General features: G+C 47.9%; 1 protein-coding gene across 2 annotated transcripts; it reads right to left on the bottom strand.

Annotated features, from left to right (window-relative positions):
- Positions 1-535: 535 nt before the first annotated feature.
- On the bottom strand, positions 536-18,442 carry LOC135370137 (microtubule-associated serine/threonine-protein kinase 2-like). Of its 2 annotated transcripts, none has more exons than XM_064603824.1 (14): positions 18,280-18,442; positions 16,990-17,042; positions 16,719-16,922; positions 15,493-15,654; positions 15,339-15,430; positions 14,095-14,260; positions 13,740-13,912; positions 13,611-13,681; positions 12,066-12,182; positions 10,304-10,776; positions 7,240-7,378; positions 6,377-6,525; positions 3,380-3,727; positions 536-930 (listed from the first exon to the last, which is right to left on the bottom strand). In XM_064603824.1, exons 1-14 carry the CDS (start codon positions 18,302-18,304, stop codon positions 661-663), a joined length of 2,442 nt encoding a protein of 813 aa, XP_064459894.1. In that variant the 5' UTR covers positions 18,305-18,442; the 3' UTR covers positions 536-660. The 2 variants fall into 2 exon arrangements, with proteins under 2 accessions (XP_064459894.1, XP_064459895.1); XM_064603825.1 differs by having other exon boundaries at positions 15,339-15,412.
- Positions 18,443-19,406: the final 964 nt, after the last annotated feature.

The raw sequence follows: 19,406 nt of genomic DNA, 5'->3' as shown, positions 1-19,406 counted from the left end.
GAGGTTACTAGGAGAGAGATGCCCACCCACGATGACGTCATCAATCTCTTGGAGAATAACACACACCATTGCATCATAGCACGGAATACCATTATCGCTCCTTTTGTGGAAGCGCGGGGCCTTTTTGTGACAGTACAATTAACTGCGTAGGTGTCCCAAAAAGGCGTACGCCTCCAGGTCTGTGAAGTGAACGTTATAGCAGCATGTCAAATATACCGCTGACCCCAGCTAGCCGTGTTTCCACTACCACGACCCACTTAGGTACGACGTCACCCTTGGCTCCTGATTTGTGGAAGATTTGGGGCGTACGCCATTTGTGTAGCGCTTTGGGTACATGCAACGTGTGTCATACTCTTCACCGAACAGAATTTCACCGCACAGCACGCTCTTACCCAACAACCATCCCGAATGAATGTCATTGAATGTCCCGAATGTCATTGGTAATCAGTCATTACAGAATGTCACCTCCTAGTGCAATATGGTATTCCTAATAAATACATTGCACAAGCGCATGCAACACGTAATTACCTTTATATTTCGTATCATCACGTTGTCATCGAAATATCGGGTGCCGTATATAGCACGCCACTATTGATTGTAAGAAATCGAAACATTATAACCATTTCGTGCGCGCGGGGGAGGAATCAAATATAGATGAAATTAGTCTGAATCCGGTTCAATCTCGGCCGCTGTTGACTTGGTGACCATGTTGAAGTCCGAAATGGCCGTCTCGTGCAGCTTGCTGATCTGGATCCGCTTCATGCGGAACGGTGAGAGCGGAACAACGGAGAGTGTCACGTCTTTCTTGTTGTTGGACAGCATTCGCATCACTTCTTTCTTGGCCGTGTTTGTTATCGCTACGCCGTCGATGTGCGTCAGCACGTCGCCAGGGAAGAGAGGTCGTCGGTTGGCAGGAGCCACATCAGCTTGCTAAGAGGAAGTCAACGGATGTTAAGTTTGTTGCTTTAAAGGGGCTACGAACTCTACCAAGCTAGCCCGCCGACTGTGTCGGCTCCAAACGGCGATTTTAACTTGTTGGCTGTGACACCTTTTGTATCGATGAATCTGATAGGTCCGTATCTTCACTACATGTATAGCACGCTGCTAGCCAAACATCATCCCCAATGACAACGTTCTCGCTTCTCATTTGTTGATGAAGGAGGCCGAGCCTATTATGTAATCATTATATACTGCATTATGGCTAAAAAATAGGCTCCGCCTCCAGTTTTCAACAAATCAGGGACGAGAACGTCGTCATTCTGGATGATGGTTGGCTAGGAGCGTGCCATGTGGTGAAGTTCATTTTAAAGAGTGTAAAGCAGAACGTTGTGTGTACCTCAGCGTTAGCGTCTGATTGGGTGCAACTATTCTTCAGATGACGTAACAATGGATGACTGTGCGTCTACTCGCCCGTATTGGAAAAAAAAGTGCGTTTTTGTATTATCGCTGCACACGTTATGAAGGAGAAGTATTGAGCAATAAATTGTAAATAGAACTACGAAGCGTAGAAGAACAATATTATACCTATTACATCGGTAACTAAATACATGCGGGAGTTAGGTACTATATAAAGCAGCAGGCAAGTGCTAATGTTGGAAGCGGCATTCGAAAGCTTATTCCGGAAGAAACCCACAGTGCAAATTTTATGTACGAGAGCAATCACGACTGAAATTTGCGACGCCTAGTGTGGAACAGTCGCCCATTCGTCGAGCAACAACATGTCCCCAACCATCTATCGGCTAAGTAATGAGTTAAGTAGCCGGTTTCCTGAACTTTTCTTTAAAAGTTTCTTCAGATGAGACAGCTCCTGACATATATACTCTCAAATTGCAAGAACATTGGTACATCGTGGACATGTAAAGATGTCAGCAGAATGACCTATGCAAAAATGCACCCCGTCCGGCGAGCCGACGTGGTGGTAGTAGTAGTGGTGGTGGTGGTGGTGGTAGTAGTGGTAACAGCCATATCCTATTTTTTAGACAGGGTGGGCTATGCTCGACTTCTGGTAGAAGGGTCGCAATAGCCTCTGGGACTAATAAAATACGTGGGCGTGGTGACGGTAGCTGTCCACAGATGTCGCTATACGCTCCCATTGTTATTGGCATGCTTATGTTCGCCGCCCTATATGACGGGAACTGCGGAGGTGTGTCTTAGACACAGGGTTGCGCGTAAAATTAATTTTTCTGAAACAAACTACGAGGTGGATTTGAAAGAAATTTTTGGCGTTTGTATTCTGAGCACCCAGGTTGTCAAATGAGCCTGCAGTATAAAATTGTATTCTTGCTGCTTCACAGTACCTTTAAAATGCATATACCACACTTCTGGACTGCGTTCTATAGGTGAACACATGATGAAAACGCCTGTCCGTCCGCCAATGTACGAACGACTATACGATGGTGTCCATCTTTTGTTTCCTGGCGTTCCCATCACGGTCGGTCTATGGTACGCAGAACAGCGGACATGCCGGTTGGCAGCGTAGCTTTGCAACACTTTGTTGCTTGTAATAAGGCGGCCATGTTCCACGAGATCGTATCCCTTAAAGGGAGACTTCGCAAGGATTCGAAAAAAAAAAATAGGTGAGCATCATACCGAACAGGGACCGCACCCTTGATGCCGAATACAACATTTCATTCATTCAACGCTTATTTTGTGCGAGTAATTAATTCGTAAATGATGACAATGCCAAACAGAAACCAACACACAAAGCGCACAGCGGACTGTGACGTCACCCAGCATTGTCGTCTGCTACGAAGCTTGCATTCTTCCATGCCGGATGACGTCAGCAGTGTTGCTTTCAGCACCCTCTTGCTTCATAAAGGCGAAGCACTCACCACGTAATAATTCGTTCGAATAAAATCTGCACACTTTGGGAATGCGATATTTCGTATGTATGTTCCTGAGACCCCAGGTAACCCGGAGGGTTACTGCTATGTCACAATTTCGTTTCGATTTTGTTTCGGAGTCCCACTTTAAGGGAATGGTTACATCCGTTCCAGTCGATTTCGAAACTATATAGTGTCCTTTTATTCCTTGTGGACCACGACTGCATGACTACAGTATCGAAGATACCACGCTAAAGAGTGGCGTAGTTATTCAACTGTACTGTTATTCGACTGAATACATGACAAGAGCAGACGCTGGATGTTGGGAGTATGCCGGAATTCCCTTTCTGGAAAAACAAGATCACGTCACTCCCTAAGAACCAATGAGGGCGCGACCTTGAGAAAAGTGGTGAACATAGTGGTATCGGTGTCATAGATGGGTTTCCGGATGCGACCGTCCCTTTAAGCGGTGCAGTACAATCTCCATAGAGCCCCGATGATTCCCTATCAGCAATAAACACATACCCAGGATGTGTGCTGGACGTTCCTTCCCTTACCGAGAGTACGTAGACTTTGATGAATTGTTTTCCCCTGTCATCCCACGTATTGGCTTCGAGCAGGGAGAGGCCAAAGGGTCGATTCAATCCGCACAGGACAGGATTCGCACATACCAGAAGGTTCTCCTTGACGATAGATTTCATAAAAGAGACCATGTCCCGCCGCGTGGTCAACAGGCGATAGGAACTTGAGGACATAACGGACAGCACCAACTGGTCTTCGGAGCCGTTGACCAGCTTGTTCACTTGAGCGACAGGGACGTCGGACACGGTAGTGCCGTTCACGGACAGGATAACGTCGAGGGGTAGTACTTGGGAGCGGTCCGCTGGACTGTCTTTGCGGACGTTCTGGACGCAATCAGATTAACTGCCATTAGGAACATTTCCAATCACCAGCAGACGCACGAAATTCACTTCGTTCCACGGACTGCTTGGATAGAATTCTTCGATATGCGTGGTATTTATGTGCTATTTACTAGCAGACATATCAGGGGTGACATAAATAAGCCATATTTGTAACTACACTCAAGCGGGTGCTCTTTGCAAAACCGTCACCTTGTCCTGGGGTCGCACGTCATAGAAAACGTCATTATGAGGTCATGTGACTTTGTTTACATGTCGTTTTGCCGCTTACCGACATATCCTTTCTCGTCATAAAGCCAAGAGATGAAAGTATTTTGCAAGCGTAAACTATGCGGTGCTTTTTCCGCAACATGGCAGCCCATTTCTCCGCAGTACATCGCATCGGCTCTGAGTTCTAAAGGGGCACTAAAATGCAAAAACAAGTTTACTTCAAATTACTTGAATTATAGGGCTTGAATTGAGCTCGTGCAGCAGCGCTTTTAGTCCAAGCCGCCCGTGCACGCACGTGCCACGTGCATGGTGCATAGCACAGTGCATAGTGCACTGAAGACAAATGTTGTCAGTGGAACACTCCCGAAAACTGTTGAGGGCCACAATTCAGTGAATCGGTATTGAAAAATGCAGAAGTGCGCTTCATGCCGCGCATATACAGAACACTAGGATCGGACCCGTTCCAAGTCCACACGCTCGTGATAGGTATGACAACCACCACATTGTTTACAAATGGTGTGGCGCCTAACACGGGCGCCGTCATCTTTAATGTCACGTGTGCCTTGACGTTTGCTGCGACATGCCACCAGGACCTGTCTCCAGGATGCATTGCGTACGTCCAGCACGCTCTCGTCCACGAAGCAATACATTGGATGTCACCCCTGTGGCTCTATACAATGACATATGCATGGCCACCGTTCTGGATTCTAGCTTATATGTAGCCAGCATCGTTCCTGTAGGTAACCTAAGTTCAGCTCGACCTTTCAATACGAGAATTCGTGAAGTTCAAGCCTAGTGTAGAGCACATAGAGGCCTAGTCGATGAAATTCAGCCTCTGTGCGTCAGGCACATGCCTTTGCGTCTGAGACGTGAAGAGGCATTAGCGCATTACATGGTTACAGAGATACATGCGTACAATTTACAAAAACTTTTGCTCTACGGAATGGCACGGACCGCTATTTTTCGGCTCGGACCAGCTCGGACATTCCAAAATGAGGCCCGATCTTAATCTGTTCCATGCGACGACCAGGCCCGTCCGTTCTGTAATCCATTGCCAATAACCCAATAATCGTTCGTTCCACCAGCCTCTCAGTTTCGCTTTTGAATATTCACTGTGCTGAAAATGGTAGAGACGCTCAGGATGGACCCCCACTATTCTGAAAACAAGAGGCACACCGGCATCACAATAAATAAAAGCAGCTGGCAGACAGGATCCTAAGCCCTGCACGCTGCCATTGTTTCCGGTAGTTGTGGTACCTATTGTTACACTCCGGACTGCCACGCCCTTCTCTTTAATATACAGGGTGTCCCACCGAAAAAGGGCCAGGGGCTAAAAAAAAGACGGAGTGCTGGGCACAAATGGAACCAATTGTACGTGTTTAGCAGTTGTGTGGTCTATCCAAAAATATTTTTTCATCGCCCCTTGTTAATTAATTAGCGGTAATTAATTTTATAACTTTTCAATTATAAAAGCTACAAAGTTGTCTCAATGAGAACATCTTATCTCTTCGGTCGCCTGATACCAAAGCCGTTTTCAGAACAAAAATCCGTTCGATAGATCGTTCACAAAAAATTCGTGAAGGAACACCATTTTTTTTCTTTATTTTGTTCATTGCGCATCCTCGAAGATGCGGATTTCCTTCATTCCCAATGTGAGAGAGTGAAAGAGCACAGTGCCGCCTCATGCGTCGAAGATGAGTTTTAACTTGCGGAAACAAAAAGAAATGTATGGGATGACTATCGCAACTGCCCTTATCTTGGGTTGCTATTTCTGTTTTCTTTTAATCTTTTTCCAGGACGCAAGAGGCGATAGTGGGCTCTTTCGTCGTCTCGTTTTGGGGGTGAAGGAAAGACGCGCCTCTAGAGATGCGCAACAAACAAAATAAAGAAAAAAATGGTGTTCCTTCACGATTTTTTTGTGAACGATCTATCGAACGGATTTTTGTTCTGAAAACGGCTTTGGTACCAGGCGACCGAAGAGATCAGATGTTCTCATTGAGACAACTTCGTAGCTTTTATAATTGAAAAGTTAGAAAATTAATTATCGCTAATTAATTAACAAGGGGCGATGAAAAAAATATTTTTGGATAGACCACACAACTGCTAAACACGTACAATTGGTTCCATTTGTGTCCAGCACTCCGTCTTTTTTTTTTTGCCCCTGGCCCTTTTTCGGTGGGACACCCTGTATAACGAAATGTTGATTGTGAAGCTCTATCCTAATACTGAGTCCCTTATGGGCCCAGAAACGTCATGTGTTTCTAAACTGGTTTTACTTGCTGTGCTGCCGGCGCACCTTCTCTTTCCTCAATAAATTATATTTACAATGCATAGAACGGGCCTCGGGCTAGCCAAGCCAGGGCTGTGTTAATCTCTACTGGCCGACTACCCACTGAAAAGAAGTAAGACATCGACAAGGCTTACATCGACATAAACGTAGCGGTTACCGTCTTCTCCTTCGACCGCTCGAAACGACATCCCAAATCCCCAAAACTTGTGGAACTTCTTCTTTCGGAAGACAATGAGGTCGACTTTCTCCACAGCTTGGTTCTGGCTGTCCTTGCTGTCTGGACCTGCATGGGTGGCTTTCCTTACGCTTCCACATAAATGAGAGAAGAGCAGTAAAAAACGATTTACCGTATTTTCACGCGTATTAGCCGCGGCTTATGCGCGATTTTTTTTCTTCGCGGACGCTCTGCGGCTTATCTGGTGACTATTTTTCCCTGGTACTTTCCCCATACCACGGATTAAACGAAAGGGACGACAGCGAGTAATGTTTTTCGGAACAGGACCGCCCTGTCAGTGCACGAACAATACTGAACAGCAGCGGGTCCACATTCGTGTGGACTGACCTTCCAAATACATTTCCCCGCGTAGCTTTAACAAAAGGGATGACAGTGATTCATGTCTCCTGGAACACCACTAAGCGTGGAATTCAACGAAAAGCTAATATCTTTAGTGGAAGAGCGTCCCTCGCTCTGGGACATGAGGTCTAAAGTGTATAAGAACATTCACGTGAAAAACAAGGGCTGGCGGATGGTGGCCGAATTATTGGACGCAACAGGTAAATAAGTTTTGGCGTGCTGCACGTCCTTCCAATTGATAGCATTCTAAAGTGTCATGTTATTACAGAAAAGCAAGTACAATCGCGATGGCGCAACCTGCGCGACTCCTACTCCCGTATCGTACCACGGCTTATCTGCAAAAATATTTTCAAAATCTATCTAAAAACGAGTCCTGCGGCTTATCTGCGGTGCGGCTAATACGCGTGAAAATACGGTACTCACTGTGCATCGCAGTTCTGGAGATTGAGAATGAAGCATTGCCCGATGTTCGACTTCCATAGTAGTCGATGCCCGATGACAGCATCCCGCTCGTCTCCATAAAAGACTCGCTCACTTTCACTTGCGTCTTGCTTTGGTTCACCTAGAAAAAGAAGTTCGCGGACTACATATTTTGAAGGGGCACTAAAGTGCAAAAGCTTTCTCCTCGCAGAACGGAAGATACCGTCACCCGTCTATTCACACGAGCGACATGCTCACGGAAGATTTTGTGGAACAAAAAGCAAAAACACCGCTCACGGAGCCCAAGATCCGTCCCGTGTTATGTTGAGCATTCACACGGTGCCGCAGTATCGAGGGCGGCATACTGTCCACTTAGCAGACGACATCGTCAGCGTCTTTACCTGTCGTCTGCTATGGAATATCTATGTCGCAGGAGATTTCACACGGTAAGCAGTGTCAATGCCACCCAGATACAGAAGTCCTGCTTATAGCCTCGTGTGCAGGGTACCGCCAGGGGCACAACTGGTGAGCATTCATATCAGGTATCGTTCCGGTTTCGGCACCGATAGCTCCCCTAGCGGTACAAGTATACAACTTCCCTGAGACAGACATGTTGCCCTATTCTAGTGCACAGAAGCCGATATTTTTACAGTGACAGCTGTTAAAGGAGCACAGAAAGTGCCTCAGTCGCGAACATTTTTTCAAGCAAAGTCGTTAATCTGACTGCTAAAATGCACCATTCAAAGTGATTCACTCGACAGATGCATATACATATCATGAAATTCGATTTTGAAAATTGCGACTGCGCGCAACAGTGGCAGTGCCCGCAACTATCCGCCAGAGTCGTTTTGCTGTCATCGTGGTGCAACCCGCTAACCGGTTTGCTTGCTTGGAGAAGCCTTGTCTGCTACAGAGAGAGCTCGGAGTAGAAACGAAAAAAAAAGTGTGAAAATCGCCGGCCCCCAATCGCAGCGTGGTCTCTCTTGTAACCCTGATGACATCACTATCCTCCTCCTCGTTTCGGCCTGAAGAGCGAGTGGAGCGGGAACGCGCGCGTCGACTTTCGGGGACGTTTTAGTCCAACAAAAAATACCGCGTACAGAGATTTTTTTTTTAATTCCGTGTTAGCGCCGCGAAGCAACTGTGGCTATCAGCGGCACACAGACGTGGACAGCAGGAAGGAGTGGGAGACACGGGGGTTAGAGAGACGGAGCGGGAGACACGGGGGGCCGACATTCGCAAGAAAAGTCTTCGGAAAACCCAGAGAAAAACATCAGGCAGCACAGCCGGTGACAGGATTCGAACCCGTGTCACCTCCCAGTCTCTGCATGAAAAGCGATCATCCTAACCACTATGCCGCAGGAGCTGGTACAGTAATTTTGCCTGTGTTAGTTGTCACATCAAGTTATATCGTTTCGTAATTCGCCAGAATCAGAAAATCTTTTGGATGGCTTTCTGGGCTCCTTTAAAGTAGCACGGAAGTCATTTCTAACACCCTGTTTTCTTCCTATAAAACTGTTAAGTAGGCCAGTAAGATGCACCATGCGAAGTAATTTACACCACAGAGTCATCATTATCGCAGAAATCGACCATGTGCAACGGTGGTGAAGAGCTGTACCAGCCTGAGATCTGCCTGGAACCTCGCGCTGACGCTATAAGGAGAACGCTCTCTGATTGGTCTAGAGAAATGTCTGCTACTCTTCTGTCATCTGCTGCACGGCTGTTTGGGGTTCTGAAAGAGCCTTTCTCCTGGCTCCCCGGGAGAACTGGCAAAACTGGTTTGCGGCGGCAAAGGGACAAGGTGTTGAGCCCCACTGGCGGGTGAACCAGAACGAGTTCTCCTTATAACGTCATCGGTGACGTGGCATCATCCTTCTCCTCCTCATAATACACGGAGTGGCGAGTTAAAGGTGAAGGCGCTGACCCAGGTTTATGCGAGTTTTTTTCTGGGAAACAAATTGCATACATCAAGACCTTTAGCGCCATTCGGTAAAATGACACATACACTTTCATCAGGCGTCTTAATCTGAAATTTTTTTGGAAGGCCCTCTGTACTCCTTTAAGGGCTCAATTTCATACTGGCCTTGTCCCATCACATCGCCGAAACACAGAAGACAAGAAACGAAGAAGAAACGCATCGTGGTGGTGTCCATGTACAGTTCCCCCAATGTGCCAGGACACATGCGTTCCTTGCTGAAACCAGTGAACGAACCTCTACGTGCTACAGTGACCGTAGGGCACACCTTACGGCCCTTCAACACCCTTCTGCCAAGCAACATCCTGAAGCATATCAAGCACAACACCCTTGTGCTGACCAAGAAGATCTTATTGCGGACTGCATTGGACAGAGCGAATCAAGCGAGTAGTGATAGACGAGCTCAAATAAAATCTGTCGCTTTCGTTGATTATGTGTGATGTGCATCATATCTGCCCTTTTTTTGTTCTTGTTTTTACATGCCAGTTTTTCTTTTTCTTTACGCGGTTTATGACATCCGATTTTTCTGCAGTTTTCGCACGCATAAATGCTCCATCATGCACAACCGGGAGCACATCAGTTAGGTAGAGAACGAGGTACGTGTGCAAATGCCACTTACCTTTATTTGCACATACCTTGTATTTAGACGTTCGTCAACTCCGAGAAAACACACACGGACAGGAGGACGGCACACCACACTCCTCACACACAGACTCCTGTCTTTGTGTGCTTGCCCCAAGTTCACGGACGTCTGTCATGCACCAAACTGGCCCAATCTGCCATTAACTTATTGGGAGGCCCTAGCTGTAGTCTGCTACTGGGCCCCCAAACACTATATCCTGTACTCGCCAAGGTAACAGAAATAACAAAAAATAAACAAGTAATAAATCACGAACGAAGCAACGGATCGAATCCCGTTCCTTTTGAGTTGGTCCCAAGGTAACTGTATTTTAACTCTGCAAAGCGTTCCTTAGAGTTTAAGAGTTTCGCAGACAGCTAGGTTATTGTAGTACACACAAGCGGTCACAGGCAGTAAAACGTGCCAAAGATACCAACACTATACCGAGATGAATGTCTTGTAACAGAGCTCACCATGGTCATGAGCTTTCTGAAGGATGGTGACGCGTAGCACATGAGGGGCTTCTGGCTTTCTACACTGACATCCGTCATGTCTTCAATTCGCAGATGCCTCTTCTTGCCAGTCTCCGATTTTGGGCTGGCGCAATACTCGTTGTTCAACATTTCCTTCACGGCAGGGATGCTACACAGCTGTTTCTTCTTGTACAGATCTTTCCAGTTGAAGTCCTCAAAGAACGGGTGGGTCTTTAAGTCGTTGTAAGACCTGGAGCCGAGTCGTTCCAAGGGGTTCTTCTTCAGCATGCGGTACGTCATGTCCTTGGAGCTCGGCGTCGCAGAGTGCGGGAAATCCTCCACTCTTGGCCACTTCAGAGGGGAAGAGATGATGCGTTCCCGCAATACCTGCTTCGTCTTGCCGCGGAACGGAACCCGTCCCGTTAACAGCTTGTACATGACGATGCCAGATGACCACCAGTCCACCGCACGTCCTAAATGATTCACGCTGAGTCTCTAGAGACTACTTAGAGAATTGCAGTTGATATAAGACTGCTCCGTCGGGGGGATTCGGATCCACACCATACTACTAACGACCAGTTACACCACAGGCTCTGAAAAACAGCACTTCACCGCATAACACTCTGTGCGCCAACCACGAAGGATATGGTTATCGCTTCCTATTCGAAGAGAGAGGGGGCGCACGCCTTCTTGCGTCAGTTTTGATGTATGATAATTGGCACAAAAACAGCATACCCCCCTCCTCTCTCTCTCTCTACCTTCACATCGGAAACGTTGACCCGACCATTCGTGGCAATGGTTGGAGCACAGCGTGCTGTGCGGTTAAGTTCTGTTCTTGGGGTGTAGCATCGCAATCATCATCATCGCATCATCAACCTACCAAGCCACGCTAAGAAATGTAGGTACCCCCCCCCCCCAAGGTACACACTCTCAACACATTCTTCCATCTTACATCGTTACCTGTCACACTCACATTCAGATAGACGAATATACTCGCAATGGGCAGAATCTTTCGCAGTGACGAGACTATATCATTCCACTATATCAGACCACTATATCATTCGAGATAGTGGTTGGCTAGGAGCGTGCTATGAGGTGAAGTTCATTTTTAAGAGTGTAGGAGCATGCTATGCGGTGAAGTTCATTTTTAAGAGTGTGGCATTGTAGAAGTTTCAGCCTTGTCTCGAGCTACACTCTAATGTCAGAGCTTCACCGCATCGCACGCTCTGCGGCAGCCATTAATTGCCACGAATGGTAGTGTTATCGTTTCTGATTCGAAGCGAGAGGGGCGCACGCCTTTTTGTGTCAGTTTGGATATATTATAATTGACACAAAAGGGCGTACGCCCTTCTCTGTCTTCGAATCAGAAGTGATAACACTATCATTTGTGGCAACGGTTGGCGCACAGCGTGCCATGCGGTGAAGCTCAGTTTTAGAGTGTAGTGCGCCACGTCTTCTGAGTAAGCCAATGTGAGGTTCCTTTTGCACACGCCATTTTGGGGGGCCATATCGGCACGGCAAGCGCACATTGCGTAGGCGTTCTGAAATCACTATCTGACAAGTTTATATAGAGTCTTACTCCGGAAGACAGTCACATGGCTGTTCTCTCATTCCTTCCTCCACTATCTATCAGAAGGGAATTGAATGGCGACTTTTAGAGTATAAATTCATTAATTTCATTACAAATGCTGTACAAGTGTCATTACAGATCTTGAGAGGCCGTGTACAATCTGTGTCATTGCCCTTCTATCGGGCGTCCTACCGTATGGCCTTCTTTTAAGAATCTCCGGTGCCATGTACGGAACAGTCCCAGCTGATTCGCCGTCGTTGAACTCAAATGATGTTCTTCGGAAGTAACCACGTAACACACGCTTTGAAACTGCGTGCGTGAATTGAAGACATTGAATCAGGTCAGAGGGTCGCTAAACTGACAAATAGTTCTTCCCACGTAATGAAAGGTTCCGTTACCTTGAAGCCAACATAAAAGAAACGGGGTTCATCCGTTGCGGTCGTTAACTTAACGTTCGTTGCGTTTGTTAAAGGTACTGCAAAGCAGCGGGTAAGCTGTTAATATATTGGCAGCGGCATTTCAAAGCTTATTCCGTAAGAAACCCACACTGGGCGATGCCTGGACGAAAAAAATCGCCCATTCGTCAAGCAACACTGTTACATGTCCCCCAACCCTCTATCGGCTAAGTCATGGGCTAAGTAGCCTGTTTCTTGAACTTTCCTTTGAACAGTTTGTTCGAACGAGATAGTTCCTGACGTAGATTCTCTCACAATGCAAGAACATTGGAACATCTTGGAAATGGGTAACAGAACTGTCAGCAGAATCGCCATGGGAGTCACCTAGGCATAAAATGCACCACGTCCGGCGAAGCGGCGTGGTCATAGTAGCGGTTCACAGATGTCGCCGTAAGCTCTCATTGTTATTGGCATGTTTGTTCGCCACCCTACATGGTGGGAACTGCGGAATCAGTATGGGGTCTTAGACACAGGATTGCCCGGAAAAAAATCTGGATGTCCTAAAACCCTACGGGGGTGGATTTAAACGAAATTTGCGGCGTTTGTGTACTGAGCACCCAGGCTGACAAATGAGCCAGCAGTATAAAATATACCTCTACCAAAGAAACGTCACGATGACGTAATCATGACGTCGGTAGACATAGTGAAACCAAAGTAGCGCGGACGGAGAACACCCCCGTTTCACAAATCCGTATCCCTTCATTAATGGTGCACACAAATGAGGTCCCGTTTTTAGTCGCTTTGGTGTCGCTTTCACAGTCCGCCGCGGAGAGAATGGTTGGTTGGTTTGCTTCATCTCAAAAGTCAATGTCATAATCCTGTGCGGCATGTGACTTGTTATTACGACATAGTTCGCACTTGCTTTGTATAGGGACACCACGTGCACTCCGAGAGAAACTCGTGCCCTTCAGGTTCCTGAAGATGGAAGAGTCCGGTAGCTACCTTTAGAAGGGGTTATACCAAAAAGATAGGGCTACGGGTAGAACGGAGAGAATGGAGCAGAACAAGGCTATACATTGTAAGGAATGGCATAAAAACCTCACAATATGAAAAGCTGTACTTAAAAGTGGCTTTCTTGTGACTTGTGACATCTTTTCCTATAGTGCTTCCAGTCTACAAAGAAGGCGGCGCGGTTGTACCTTATGACATCATTTGTTTGTAAACAGGGAGATGTGTATTGTACGCATGCTGCTTTGCAATACCTTTAAGGTAACGACATCTCTCGATCCGACAGGAAAACTTTTTGCAGTTTTAGCGCCCCCTTTGACGGCAATCGACTTACAGTGACCGCAGCAGACTTTGGTGGTGTCAAAGTCGATAACCTTAACGCGTCCGTTGGGAAGGATCAGCATGCTGTGAAATGAGTTTCGATTTAGAGTACACAGAGGCCGCGATTTTGAGAGACGCTTACTTGGACACTTTGATGTCTCTGTGAAGGAAGCCTCTCAGGTGAAGGTGTTCGAGGGCGAGAATTAGCTGCGCCATTATGACTTGTACGGCGTCGATCTCCAGGTATTGTTCTTTGGTCACTACGCGCATTAGGTCGATGCCAGCCACGTACTCCATTATAGTGACGTACGCTTCCTGAAAAAAAAAACGAAACCAAAATGAGTGTCTACATCAGCATACCAGTCGAAACTAGTCCTCTTTGTGTTACACCAGGTCTGAAAGTTTCCATACAAAAAAAAAAGAGCTTTCCATTGGAGATTCGCGCAGCTTTCAGGCCTGGTGTAACACATGGTGGCCTATGCTGGGGATATTCTGACCTTGACAGCGAAGCTGCAGTAATACTTGACCAAGAAGGGGTTTCGGATGACAGAGGCCACTACTTTGTCCATAGCCGCCTGCTTCTGTTTGCTAAAGCTGTCGATGGCAACGAGCTTTACCGTGGCAATGAAGTTGGCAGGTTTGTAGTTCGCCAGGTAGACAGCTCTGAAAGTTTTTATTTCAATAATTAAAGCTGTCTGTCCGAAGGAGCATCTGGCTTCGCAACCGTTTTTCCGAAATGGCACACTTTTTTCCGTGTATTCATACCAGGGTTGAGAAATCTTGACTCTGAAATCTGTTTCACTTTGCATTCCTGTAAAATATTTTGGCTCTACGTGACGCGAAAGTTAGAGAAAATTACTTTTTATTTTTGAGAACTGTGACGTCATGTGATGCTCCGAAGGAGCGCCCGGCTCCCACCTGGCAACGTTGTTACCCTTCGCCTAGTCTTCCGAGGGGGCTCGCTTTTTGCACTCCGTTAGCGGAGCCCCACGTGACTCGGCTCTATCACGTGACATATCCACCGACCTTCGAGAAATCACGAGGGGGAAGACATCTCTCCCATTTTTCCCCTCTTTCGACCAGCGTCACGCGACTTCACCACGTGACCCTCCTATGACGCCGTCGTCGTTGCAAGACGACGATCGCTCCGTCCAGAACATGACATCACTGCAATTTGTGGACAACACATGACGTTACCTGCTCCTCGCGTCATCGAAACTCGTGGAGGTCAGCAGACCTTCGAAAACTGATAGAAATGCATAACATTCGCAAACAGGATTGAAATTATGCGTAGAGAACCCTTAAGGTACATTCTATTCATGGACTAAATAAAATAAACGCAGTTTTCGCGAGCCCGGAGTGGCACTAACATCTAAGCCTTTTCTGAACGCAAAATTTCGCCAAACATATTGGTATCGGCTTCATAGACGGGTTTCCGGATGCGACCATCACGACCGTGCTTTCAGCGGCCGTCGCTATAGACACGAGCTGTCATCAGCCACATGGGCAGCCACCGGTAGCCACAGAAAGCCTGTGTTTCAAATTCAGTCTTCGGCGATTGGCTGACGTCTTCGCTGGCTGCGGCGATTGGCTGACTTCATGTGCCTACGTGCGAGGGCACCATCGATTAGCCAAGGTCAGCCACAACCAAGCCGAGCCAAGGTGTCGCTAAATTTGTCGAAATCGAGACCAAGCCTTTGAGTGCTGCCCTTCGCTTTCACGAGGTATTCAAGCGTCTTACCCGAAGCCACCGGCCCCAATCATTTTGACGCTCTTGATGTCCCGCATCCTCGGGATGAACGTAGAGAAAGGAGGCTGTTTGGGGAATTTCATCTGGATTTAGGAAGAATAGTGTTATGTGGTACCTAACGGGGTACCTGATATTCCAAACAAACCTTGTCAAGTTTATCGACGAGCGCGTCGCCCACCGCCATCCAGTCCGTCACGGATACCTCGGCGATTTTCTCCAGACACGTTGCCACTTCTCCGAGGATGATGGTTAGCTTGCGTACCGTCTGGCCCAATGCCTTAGCCACTTCAGGGTTCTTCTGGATGCACTGCATAAACAAGAAAGGGTAAAGGTTCCACTCCTGTGCCACTAAGAGCCGGTCGATGCTGCCGCAAACTCGCGATTTCGCGGACCATTGTCCATATTTGAGACCACGTGTTGACCCTATCTGCAGACGCAGCATGAATACATTCGTTCGAATTCGAATACAGGAGAGCCCTATGTCACACAGCTCACTCAAATCCACAGTCAGTTCACGATTGCGGAGCACACTGTGGACGGTTCTTACCGCGTAAGCGCTGGTTCTCTAATCCGGATCACGAAAAATGGGCATTTACGAAAGAGATCGATCACCATCGATTGATCGCCAATCGGGATTCTGAGTAACCCAGACAACGCGCTATTGCACGTATCCTGTAATCTGAATCGATATCGTTCCAGCCCATTCATCTATTCAGATATCATAATTGCAGCACTATCATCTCCAAGAAAGATATTTAGGATTGCTTGAAATCGTGATTAACAAATGCCCCGTTCGCACTGACGCAGGATCCACATCGAGCCCAGTCGTGATGAGGCTGCAATCGTAATCACCCTTGCGCGCGTACAAAGTGTGCCCTCGCGACCCAGCTGAACACAGCGGACATTTGTCCCACGTGCGTGAACGGGATTACACACTTCAAGGAAGATTGCCGCAGGCCCCGCAGTGGCTTCCTTTCGCCCTTGCAAAATCAATGTCAAGCAGGGACGGCGTGGATCCGCGATCATGATTAAGTGCCGATCCAGATCGTGTGTGGCAGAGCGAACGGGGTATGTAAACAGAGATGGGTTGCCAGATGGTCTTCAGTTATAATTGAAATCAATGGTCACTGAACATGCGCGCAGCGCCACCCTACGTGTCAACATGTCAGGGAGCATCTGAGAAATTTACACGTTATACGCGTGGTGGCGTTGTGCACGTCCAGCGACTTTAGATCAACACTGTGCCGAAGTAGACACCTGACTTCGCACTTGCCCGTCAAGTACAGTGGGAAAACCACATTTACGTGCGCATAACACTGGGTCTTTTCTTGTTACTTTATGGTCAACTTGTGTATGCGTTCGCAACTGTACCATAGTATGCAGGCCGACCAGGTTCTCGACCATGTCGCGGATGTCCTGGTAGCTGATGACCTGCTTGTTGAGCTTCAACAGACATTCCTGGGCGTGCAGTACAACTTCCTCTTGGCAGAAGTGAGACAGCGGATCTCGATTGAGAGAGACCTTGCTCTCTCGCTTTATGAAGAACTCCAACAACACGGTCGCTGTCTTGGGAATCTGCAGAATGGGCGAACGTCTTTACGTATTTTCTGTGCATTGTGGAGTTGTGGCTCTATGTACTTACCCGTGGAAACATCGCCACAAGCATCTTGGCTGATGCCTTGCGTTTGTCGGCAGCTGGAAAGGAATTGGCGCCAAAAATTGTTCCGAAAATCATTCTTGTGTCAGGAACTACTACGTACCATCCCGTTCGGATGCTTCGTGAAATGATGGGAACATCGAATATTCAGTTTGTACATCACCGAGTGTCTGAATAGGATGGCTGGATTCTCCTCTCTTAACATGATTGTTTATAGCTTTTTTTTTATTGCGATAACATTTATGAGCTAACACTCCGAGCTTTACTAAGGAGGGGTACATCGGCAGCGTAAGCCCTGCACTGATTGGCTGGTGCTTGGAGATCACGTGTTCAAACGCGGCTACAGAAGTGCCGTGACAGAGTACGAGCTCCCGTGGCTTTGGGATGGCATTCCATGGAGGCGAAGTATAAGGAACAATAATCAAGCTAGCAGCTAGCTAACAGGAGCGACAACTGAGGTCACATGTTCCTGTGTTTGGATATGACCCGGGTTCGAATCCGGGAGCCGGCTGCATCACGTCTGTCTGTGTCTGTCCGCGTCTGTGGGAGCGACCGCGTGCGCGCGGATTCCTTCCATTTGGATTCATGTCCAGTAATTGTGGTATGGTTCCCATTCCACGAATGGGCACTTGTTCGCTGCCTCGTATTGAAAGAAAAGTAGGACCGAAGGTCGCGCCCCTTTCAGGGACCACCGTATTCCCCTCATGACCGTGGCCTTCGGGCGCGACCTTGTTCCCCTCTAGCTTCGAGCGTTGTTCAACTCTACCAAACTGGTGGCGTTGTCGAACACTATGACGTCATTTGTTCACAAACAGAGAGAGGTCTATAGGAGGCAGCGCACGAGTGCCCATTCGTGGAACCCAGCCATCCCCTTCCAATTTGTTTCGGTTTTCTTCTTCTTCTTTTTAATAAACATATCCCCCCTCCCCTTGGGTAGAGGTCTATAGCGCGGAGAAATACTGCAGCGCCACCATGCGCCATAAATAGGAAAGCCCTCTACTCTACTGTAGAGAGCACTTTCTGCTGCAGCGTAGTGTCACGCGACCAGCCTTAACAGCCAATACGGAGGCATCCCTGTGGCGCAGTAATATTGTGAGCGCTGACGGACCAGATTCTTTTGTTTTCTTCTTTTTTTCTTTTTTTTTTTGTTATTTTTTTCGTACTCTTAAGAAAAGATGTCATTTCGATTCAGCTGTGTGAAACGAATTCGAAAGTAAATCTATCGAGGGACCTACCCTGCCTGGTATAATGGAAAGTGCGACGAATGAAACTCACCGGATCTCACGTCGCTGCCCGACATGTTGTGCGCGTCGATAACCGCAAAACCTGGTTCCCAGACAACTTTGCACTTTGAGGAATTACGTCCGGCCACAGACAGCTATACGGGAGATATACACCTGCAGCCAGCAAGAGAAGAAGGTAAGCGCGAGCTACTTCACGATGCTATGGATACGATAGCGGTGATGATTATGCCGCTGGAAAAAGAGAAAGATATTTCCTTGAACAAACAACAAAAAAAAGATGTTGCTGCTCCTCGAGCAGGATGGTGGTAATGGTGAAAGGGCTTGTCGTTGTCGGACTCGCAGAGGTGGACAACGTCACGACTGACGCCCTGGGGGAATGTGCGTCCTGGACCGACTTCTAAGGGAACTGTGCCGACATATTTCTGAAAGCCGTCTGCGGAAAACCCAGGAGAAACAGACAGCACATCCGGCCCCGGGATTCGAACCCGGGTACCTCCTAGTCTCGACATGACATGGCCAGCACACTAACCACTGGATCAAGGAATCTGCCGCCACTAGGCTGGTGGCAGTCCAACTAGAATCCTTCAACCTTGCAACGTATCCATATAGAGAAATCTACTCCGTCCATGCATGGTTCCTGAAGCGGCCAAAGGACATTTCCGTCGGGTTCTCAATCTATTTCACACTCTCAAGCCTAGGAGCTGTCTCCTTACTGTGGTCCCAGCCTTTTCCTCTTTTTTCTTTTTTTCCTTCCAGGAAGAATAGGTCCTCGAGGGAAAAACCCAGCGCAAAGACCTCTCGGATCCCGCGAGGCCCCACGACGTTCTCGGTCCCCGGGTAGGACAGCGTCAGCTCCTTGGCCCCGAAGGACAGTGCCCACAGGTCGTCGCTCACAGGACAGGTCGTCGCCTTTCAGCGGTCGGGGTTGGGTGCCAATGTAGCAGGTTGGCAACCGGCACCCAACCCCGACCGCTGAAAGGCGACGACCCCACAAAACTTTCTGCACCCTTCGAGGAGCAAACCTTGACAGAACGCCAAGCCCACGACCCTCCACGGCCGGTCACCGAAGAAGAATATCGCAAGCTTTGTCCTATATGTCCCATCGTACCAGAGGTTCACCAGACACCTCACCGACGCGGGTGTCTGCGTAGGTCTCGG

This window comes from Ornithodoros turicata, chromosome 10 (assembly GCF_037126465.1).
Source record: "Ornithodoros turicata isolate Travis chromosome 10, ASM3712646v1, whole genome shotgun sequence".
Classification (NCBI taxonomy): Eukaryota; Metazoa; Arthropoda; class Arachnida; order Ixodida; family Argasidae; genus Ornithodoros; species Ornithodoros turicata.
This window is presented reverse-complemented; position numbering and strand designations above follow the sequence as displayed.

What these genes read in the sequence shown, in the direction of transcription:
- LOC135370137 (XM_064603824.1), bottom strand. Translation starts at nt 18,304, where the DNA reads ATGTCGGGCAGCGACGTGAGATCCG. An exon ending in AGAGACATCAAAGTGTCCAA is followed by an intron (nt 13,682 to 13,739) that starts GTAAGCGTCTCT and finishes CTCATTTCACAG; the next exon opens with CATGCTGATCCTTCCCAACG. An exon ending in ACCGCTACGTTTATGTCGAT is followed by an intron (nt 3,728 to 6,376) that starts GTAAGCCTTGTC and finishes GATTGCGTCCAG; the next exon opens with AACGTCCGCAAAGACAGTCC.